Genomic DNA, 9,704 nt, shown 5'->3' with positions numbered 1-9,704 from the left:
TCTCCGCATCCATCACCTCCACCTCCTCTTCTTCTGAGGGCATCATAATAACATTTAAAAGCCTTCGAAAATTAGACTTGAGTTGCCTGCCCTTAACAAATCCCGTCTGGTCTTCCCCTATCACCCCTGGGACACAGTCCTCTATCCTTGTGGCCAGTATCTTGGCCAGCAGTTTGGAGTCCACATTCAGTAGAGAAATCTGCCTGTATGACCCTTATTCCTTCAGATCCTTCTCCTGTTTCAGGATCAATGAAATTGAGGCCTGTGAATTTGTTGGGGGGAGGACTCCCTTCCTTCTCTCTTGCTTTGTTAAATGTCCTTACCAGCCGTGGGCTCAATATCTCTGAAAACTTCTTACAGAATTCCACCGGGTAGCCATCAGGCCCCAGGGCCTTGCCCGACTGCATGCCCACCAGCCCCTTGATTATTTCCTCAATCTCAATTGGGGCTCCCAGCCCTTCCACCAGATCCTCATCTACCCTCGAACCTCAACCGATCCAAAAACTGCCTCATTCCCTCCATCCCAGCCGGGGATTCCGACTCATATAATTTACTATAGAAGTCTCGAGCACCTTCATTCACCCCCGCTGGATCCAGGACAGTAGTCCCGACTCGAGTCTTTACTTTACCTATCTCCCTGGCCACCTCCCTTTTCCTGAGCTGGTGCGCCAACATTCTGCTAGCCTTTTCCCCGTACTCATAAATCCCCCCCCCCCCCCCCCCCCCCCCCCCCCCCCCCCTTGCCTTCCTCAACTGTTCCATCGCTTTCCCTGTGGTCAACAGACCAAACTCCACCTGTAACCTCCTCCGCTCCCTCAGTAGCCCCGCACTCGGGGCCTCCGAGTAGCTCCTGGAACACCTCCTCCACTAATGTATCCCTCTTAGCCCGTTCCACCTTTTCTCTGTGGGCCTGTATTGAGATTAATTCCCCTCGGATCACTGCCTTCAGAGCTTCCCAAACCGTCGCTGCGGAGACCTCCCCCAGATCATTTGTTTTCGGATAGTTCTGGATGGACTTGTTAACCCGCCCACAGACCGCTTTGTCCGCTAGCAACCCCACATCCAGTCTCCACAGCGGGCGTTTCCCTCTCTCCACACTAACCTGTAGATCCACCCAGTGCGGGGCATGATCCGACACTGCGATTGCTGAGTACTCAGTATCCACCACCTTCGATATTAACGCCCTGCTCAGAACAAAAAAAGTCGATACGAGAGTATACCTTGTGGACATGTGAGAAAAAGGAAAACTCCTTCTCCCTTGGCCGTACTCCATGGGTCTACTCCCCCATCTGTTCCATAAACCCCTTCGATTCCTTTGCCGCAGCCGGCCTCCTCCCTGTCCTGGATTATGACCAGTCCAATTCCGGATCAATGACTGTGTTAAAGTCTCCTCCCATGATCAGGTTATGTGACTCTAAGTCTGGGATCTTACCTAATACCCGCCTCATAAATTCCACATCGTCCCAATTCAGAGATTGTATGTTCATGAGTACCACCTGCACCCCCTCCAGCTTCCCCATTCACTATTATGTACCTACCCCCCAATGTCTGACACGATTCTCCCTGCCTCAAATGCCACTCATTTGTTGATCAAAATCGCTCCCCCCCCTCCCCCCCCGGTCTTTGAGTCAAGCCCGAGTGGAATACTTGGCTAACCCAAGTATGTCCCTTCCTCAATCTCATCTAGTCTGTAACCATTAGGTGCGCCTCTTCTAGCATTGCCACGTCCGCTTTCAGCTCCCTCAAATGTGCAAACATGCGAGCCCTCTTGACCAGCTCAGCGCCATCACCCTTATTAGGACAGCCTCTAGCTCGCGCCTTCCACCTCCTCGAGCCCCCCCCCCCCCCCCCCCCCCCCCCCCCCCCCCCCCCCCCCCCCCCCCCCCTCCTCCTCCTCGGGCAGTCGCCGTTCCCGACCTCCCATTTATTCCCTAGTAACAGTTCCTCCCCTGTCAGCAAAGCCGCAACCTCCCCCCCCCCCCCCCCCCAGCAAAAACACTAGAAACCCAACACCCGCAAGCCAAGCTCTAGCTTAACACCTGCCCACCCCCCACTGTGCTTCTGAGAGTCAGCTGACCCATGCTGACTTGATAGTGCCTGCCCCCGGCACCAAGTAGGCTGTCTCCCCATTGTTCTCTTCCCTCTCCCCCCACATGGATAAACATTTTGAAAGCACACATTCCCCAGTAAACAAACATCAGAAAAAACAGTGAAGAAACAGCCACTTTCGAAAAATAATCACCCAAAAAGCAGAACCAATCCCAAAGCCCATCCCGCCCTCTGACCAGCTCCCTGCAAGATAAAGTTGCCGTTAGCCATCCAAACAGCCGCTTATTGCACATAGCAGTACTTACATTTATACAACCCAGGACGACAAATCGCCGTTACAGTACTTCTCCAAGGCTTCAGTGTCTTTTAATTCTCCTCCAGCCTCTTCTTTAATAAAAGTCCATACTTCGTCTGGTGTTTCAAAGTAGAAGCCTAGTTTCTCATGTGTGATCAACAGATGGACTGGGTACAGCATCCCAAACTTCACCCCCTTTTTAAAGAGGGCTGTTTTTTGCCTGAATAAACCTGTCATAATATCCACTCCGGTATATAATGAAGTTCAGACAGGCAATGATTGACACACAGGATGACCAGTAAGCATACAGAACAGAGCAGCCAATCACCAGACAGGACACTACCACTATAAAGCAAGAGGGCACTAGGTTTCCCGTTCTCTCTGGACCCAGCCACTGAGACAGTCAGAGTCCACGAGCTAGCCAGTGCAAACCATGCGGTAGCTAGTTAGTCTGGTCAGGCTAGCACTAGGTCTCCAGTCAGTTCAGTATAGTGTCGACCCACAGCTGAGCATGTATATTAGTTATGTCGTTGAATAAAATCGTGTTGGATCTTCTCCAGTGTTAGAGGTCTGTCTCTAGCCACACTACATCAAGTGCAGTCCACGTCGAACCAACCTGCCTAACACATCAAAACCCAGCTCGTCTCTTGGCCGGATCCGCGCCCAGGTCCTGATAAATGCGCAGCTCACAGTTCTCCCATTTGCTGCTCCATTCCTTTTTGGCTCACCGCAGAACGTGTTCCTTGTCCAGGAAATAGTGAAAGTGTCCAATCATGGCCCTCGGCGGCTCGTTCACTCGGGGCTTCTTCACGAGGGCTCTGTGCGCTCTATCCATTTCCAGGGGCCGAGGGAACGCCTCGGCCCCCATCAACTTCTCTAGCATGTCCGTCACGTAAGTCCTCGCACCCGATCCCTCACTGCCTTCAGGGAGGCCGACCATGCTAAGATTCTGCCTCCTGTTCTCCAGGTCCTTCAGCTTCTCCTGCATTCTTTTCTGGCGGTCGTTCATCAACCCCACCTTGGTCTCCAGCACGGTTATGTACATCTTGTGCTCGGACACCTTTTTCTCCACCTCCTGGATCGCTCTCCCGTGGGTCTCTTGATTCTACACAACTTGATCAATTGAAGCCTTAATCAGGTCCAGCGAGTCCTTCAGTGTGGTGAAGCAATCTTCGAAAAACTTCACCAGCTAATCCGTTGACCACTGTGCTGTCTCCCCGCGCGCGGCCCTGCTTCACCGCCATGCTTTCCCGTGTTATCAACTCTGCTCGCGTCTTCCTTATAGGACTTTGTCTTCTCACACGGCCACTTCTGGTCCAATTCTCCATTCACCGGAGGGGGATTTCTCCTTACTGTCTCACTCTTCACCGATTTATCCCATGAAATCCGGAAAAAAACAGGGGAAAGAGGTCCATAAGTTCGGGAACTATCAAATGTGCGACCTACTCCTCCATGACCACCACCGGAAGTTCAGCCATGAACTTTCACTTCCCATCCTATTGTTACAGAGCCAATTTTGACTAAGAACAATCTTAATCTGGCTGCAATTGTTATTTGCTAATGTAAAATAAATTAGTAGTCTTGTAAGTACAATTCCTACAAAGCAGAAGGCAGCTATTTGTCCCATTGAGTCTGCACCAACCCCACCTAGGCCTGCACCCCGGTCCCATCCCCATAACCTGCACATCCCTGGACACTTGGGAGCAATTTTAACATGGCCAATCTACCTAACCTGCACATCTTTGGACAGTGGGAGAAAACTGGAGCACCCGGATGAAACCCACGCAGACACTGGAAGAAAGTGCAAACTCCCACAGCCACTCCCTGGCGCTGTGAGACAACAGTGCTAACCACTGTGCTGCCCTGGGACTAAAACATGAAGTTATCAGTAGCTTGTGCTGTTGTTTGGTCACTGTTGGCTTCTATCAGACAATGTATGCGTAGATGCCAAATCACAATTGTGGAGTCTTCTTGTGACCAAATATCCTACTGGCACTAATTGTCTAAACTTACAGACATATTGGCAATTTGGGTGGGACGCTGGATTGTAATTGATCATATCAACAAATATTGTGTAAACTGTGGGACAAAATTATTACAGCAATCTAATAGTAATATGGTAGTTATTTTTATGATTAGTATTGTTTTACAGTGTGTGTGTGTTGTTGAGGTTATTTATAAATTGTTTGTTCTCATAGGCACCTTTGGCCCAGCCGGAATCACCAACTGCTTCAGTAGGAGAGGATGTCCATTCACTGTCTGACTCCGAGTCAGACAGAGACAGCATCTGCAGCAACTCGAACCTGAATGGGAACAAAATTCAGAAAGAAAAAGATAAAAGAGATAAACAAAAGAAGGACAAGGAAAGGAATAGGACAGATTCTGTTGCAAACAAACTCGGGAGCCTTAGCAAAACTCTGGGGATTAAAATAAAGAAGAACATGGGAGGACTCGGAGGACTGGTGCATGGAAAGATCAGCAAAGGAAACTCCAGCAATGGGCGGAATGGAGAGAATGCAGAGAAAGTCAAGAAAAAAGAATCCAACAAATCTAGTAAAGGAAGTAGGGAGGAGTCATCACAATCTGCAAGTTCATCTCCCACTGACAAGTCAAATATCTCTGTTAAAACTTCAGTAGAGAAACAAACGGACCAGTGGAAGTACAGCACTGATGTCAGACTCAGCCTCAATATACTGAGAGCTGCTATGCAGGGAGAGAGGAAGTTCATTTTTGCCGGTCTTCTGTTGACAAGCCATAGGCACCAGTTTCACGAGGAGATGATTAATTATTACTTGACTACCGCTCAGGAGCGTTTCAATGCAGAACGGGTGCAAAAACGTAAAGAGGCAGACAAAAAAGCTTCCAGTAACTCCACATGTAAAAAGGTGGAACAAGAGCCATCTCAGAGAAGCAAGATAGAACCAAATTCTCAGGAGGACCGTCTTCAAGGCTCTTTTCAAAGCCATACGGGTCAGCTGAGTTCAAAAATACAGGAAAGGCGTGACCAGACACAAGAGACCAATTCACCACACAACAGTGAAATTCCTAAAACTGGCACTCTCACCTCAGCCCACTTTACCCACACGCCAGCTTTGTTGCGACCTGTCCACGTGTCTGAGGTTAAATCTCAATCATTGAGCTGCCAAGTTAACAATCAGCCGCCTGTCATCAGCTCCTTGAAAACATGTGCAACATACCCGCAGCATAATCGCTCGCTGTCTTATCAAAGTTACTGCCCTGTGGGCCTCTCCGGCTTCCCCACTGTGGAAACCGTGGAGCCTCTGAAGTGTTTGCTGCCCCCCGAACACAAAAGTCACACATATACCAATGGGTTTGGTACAGGTGATGTTCATGACTCCTTGGAATATGCAGATGATGACGTTTCGTCTGTGTGGCAGAGCGCAGAGAAAGCCAAAGGGCGAGGCGTGGCAGCTGCCTCCAATTCCCTCCAACAAAACCGATGCAAACAGCACAACTGCCCCTTCTATGGCCGTCTAGAGACAGAATCTTACTGCTCCTACTGCTACAAAGAGGAGCTCAAACGCAGGGAAAGAGGAAACAAGTCTATTTGACTGAAAATTTTGTTCCAGTTTTTCCATATTAACCAAGTCCATAATTACAAATATTTTGATGGAGCAATTTAATAAGTAGAGCATCCATTTATAAGTCTTTAGCCTATGGAGGAAAGTCTGTTCATTACATTTTGAGAGTCCTCGCGTTGTGCTGCAGTCATATCTATTAGAACAGTTTCCAACCTCGTATTTAAAATTAATGCTCCCGTCCCTAATTCCTGGGCAACGTGAGATCTTTTCATATTGTTAATCCATGGACTGTTACCAAATAGTTGACTATATTCCTACATGTATTTTTTTTTTAATTACACTACAGGAAAATAAATGCCAGGAGATGATTTGCACATTAGTTACCAATGTAAAGGTGAGATGGTGACATAGAGCAGAAAATAACCATTTATTTATGTGTTTGTGAACTAGAAGATGCATTATGACCAGAATTTACAAGCAAAAGTTAAAACTTGTAATATAGAAATTATTTTTATATTATTTTCACAAATGTGCTGCAAAGCAATATTTTGCGCTTTTTATTAAAATAAAACACAGTTGCCACTTTAATAGATGATTTAATTGCAGAAACTGTTAACTAGAGGCGTACGATAGAGCTTTGTAATGTGTGTTTATAGCTCCAGTGGACTTGAGGAGTGGCTCGCGCGTTCATACATTTTGTACTTTGTAAACATGCAATTTTATTTGAGAAATGGGTTTTTCTGAAACTTGCTTCCAATGTTTTGACATGGCCTCGATCCTTTGTTGTGCTGTTAAACATCTGTTGCACCGTCTTGCAGTGACTGCAGTCATTTGCTCTGCTATTTCAGCCAAGAATCTCAAGCGGACTGCATTCTGATGTATCTATCTCTATCTCTAGTGTGCATCCGTCACACTGTAGGCATCACACTTTGTCACAAATGCAAAGCAATTGTAGAAAAGAGGAAGAAAGCCACTTTGCTGGGTTCTTCTGACCTAGAGTCAGAGACCTGGACCCAGAACTTTACAAGCAGTTACACGTGGCCTGTGATTGATGTCAAAAAATCTCGAGCAGTTGCAACTGCCTGAATTTGGCTTTTCATAGCATCTACCAACAGGGAATATTCGAGCAGAAGCCTGACAGGGACAGATTAGGTTAGTAACTAAACATTGCAACAGTGCTCCAGATGCGGACTTTCTGTGAACATGCAATGGGATGCCATAGCGTCTACTAGCCTTCTTTTGAAAAACGTTAAGACAGAATATTTCTGTGCAGCTTTTATTTTCAAGTGATTTTGTGTTTCTGATTTAATATGAGGATAAAGCTCATGGGAATATTTCCTTCTGTAATAATCTTAGCACTATGCACACAATGTCAAAAGCAAAAATGAAGAGATGGGGTTCCTGAGTAGGTCAGGCAACATCTCTGGAGCCTTTAATGGGTCTGTTTCTCTCGCCAGCAATGTTGCCTGACCTGCTGAGTATTTCCAGCATTTTATGATTTTATTTCAGATTTCCAGCATCCATAGTATTTATTTTTGTGTAAATGGGGATTCCTCTTTGCTTCCTCCCAAGTAAGTTTCCCATTGGGCAGTGCTGGGGTCAAGGATTGACTTCATTGCCCATTTAATCCACTAAAAAGTGCACAAATATTAGTGAACCTGCACACATGCCTTCACTGAGATTCTCTGTTAACCTTGCTGTTTATATTACTGAATGGCTTGGCTCTCCCAATTTACATTTATACAGGAAATGAGCCCCACAGCAGAATGTGCACATTTAGGTTCCAATGTGGGGTAAGATGTCTCCTCTTGTTTATCCAGAAGTGTTGGGAAATACTTTTGGGAAAGCTGAAAGTGAGTAATAACTAATCTCCGAACTTCACCTGCGGGAGGGAGGAAGATGATGGAAGCTCCCATGGAAATTTAAGCTGAGAATTTTGGGTTAATTTTTAAAATATTTACTGATTATTTTGAACTTTCAGGGTTGAGAAAAGGATTTCAACAGCAAACCTTAAAAGTGCAAACCCAGAAAGAATGGGAAAATTCAGCATTACTTTTAGCTGTCTGTTTTCAGAACAAGAAACTAGTTTGCAAACAGCCGACATTTTAATAAAGGATAAATCGTTTGACTTGTGGAGAACACCAGTGATCTCAGGAAACTTGATCATTTGAAACATTGAACGTTTGTTTACTGTGATTGTTCCTGGATTTTTTTCTTTTCATGATCATCCTAAAATTATCAAAATGGTGAGATGCCCAAGAAGCTCATTTTCAAGTTTGCCAACAAATTGCTGAAACTTAATGCAAAGTCCTGATCTCTGGCATACTCTGATATCAATTCGGGCTAATGTGATAGGTGCTGTTATCAGATAGGATATTTAATGGCAGGCATACTATGTTCCTTGTTTGATCATGGTATTCTGCATTGTTTCAAATGTTTATCACCCGACTTGCACTGAAAAATTAAAACCCATGTTATTCTGACTTTCTGCATCGAACTGTTTGTTTTCTGTATCTTTCTAGAATTGAGGAAGTGTCATTTTCAAGTGAAGTTTATTAATCGGACTGTCAGATCAATTTATACATTCTGTTTGGGAATTGCTAACCTCAGTGAGATGAGCATCAACTGGGCTGCTACTATTGGCCATAATACCGTAGGGCTAGCGAGCAACAATCATTACTCTTGTTGAAAGGTACAGGTGAAAATCAGGTAAGAATAAGATCAGGCACTGCTGTGGTATTATTTTTTAAAATAAATTTAGAGTGCCCAATTAATTTTCCCAATTAAGGGGCAATTTAGCATGGCCAATCCACCCACCCTGCACATCTTTGGGTTGTGAGGGTGAGACCCACACTAAAACAGGGAGAATGTGCAAACTCCACATGGACAGTGACCCAGGACTGGGATCGAACCTAGGACCTTGGCTGCGTGAGGCAGCAGTGCTAACCACTGCGCTATCGTGCTATCATTGCTGTGGTATTATGACATGATTCAGGAACCTGCTGATATTTAGCATCTAGCTTCTAAACAAACACAGAATGTACTGAAGCGTATAGAGAAACCACGTCCAGCAGACAATGCAATGAGGGGAAGGAAAAGCACCAACAAAGTTTTACAGTCAGAATATTTTGTTATTTGTAACTACTTTCAGCTCAGGGACTGCAGCAGCTCAAGAAGGCAGCTCACCAATACCTCCTCAACTGCAGTTAGGGATGGGCAATAAATACTGGCAGAGCCTGTGATACCCATATCCTAAATTAATTTTTTTAAAGTGCATCACTTCAATCTTGAGGAATTGCCAAATCTCTCAACAAAACATTTACTGTAAAATTCAGATTTTATCTTTGTTGATTTATTCATTCATTTATCTCATCTCAAGGAGAGTATCAGTGCTGAGATGAAACCGGATTGGTATAATGAAATCTGGGACAGGGTTCTCCGCTGCCCAACGCGATTGGGCAGAGAAAATCATGTGGGGTAGCAAAAATCAGTATTTGTGCCAATTCAGATGCGATGCTCCAGTTTCCGTTGCGGCGGCAAAGAGGTTCACCCCCTGTGCTGGCGGCCCTATGCAAATCCGTCATTTACATGGATTTTACTGCGATTAATGAGTTGGACATCGGATGCTCCACCCCTCAGGCAGGAGTCACGCGGCCGTGAATTGGTGCAATGGATACGAGTGTGTGTCATGGCTGTTGAGGGGGAGCAAGAAGGTAATAAAACTCAAAACTTTATGGGTTTGCTGGGGGTATCTGCCTGGACCGCAGGGGGCGCGGGAATGACTTGGTACCAAGTACGTGCACTTTGGGGTGGCCCGG

The 9,704-nt window shown here is 45.9% G+C and overlaps 1 protein-coding gene across 1 annotated transcript in view; it reads left to right on the top strand.

The window, feature by feature from the left end:
• LOC119956789 (OTU domain-containing protein 7A-like) overlaps window positions 1-8,370 on the top strand; it is a 141,639-nt gene extending 133,269 nt beyond the window's left edge. Inside the window, 1 exon segment of the mRNA XM_038784209.1 lies at window positions 4,543-8,370. Within this exon segment, the coding sequence (XP_038640137.1) occupies window positions 4,543-5,916 (1,374 nt within the window). The 3' untranslated portion in view covers window positions 5,917-8,370.
• The last annotated feature ends 1,334 nt before the right edge of the window (window positions 8,371-9,704 follow it).

This window comes from Scyliorhinus canicula, chromosome 24 (genome assembly GCF_902713615.1).
Source record: "Scyliorhinus canicula chromosome 24, sScyCan1.1, whole genome shotgun sequence".
NCBI lineage: Eukaryota > Metazoa > Chordata > Chondrichthyes > Carcharhiniformes > Scyliorhinidae > Scyliorhinus > Scyliorhinus canicula.
This window is presented reverse-complemented; position numbering and strand designations above follow the sequence as displayed.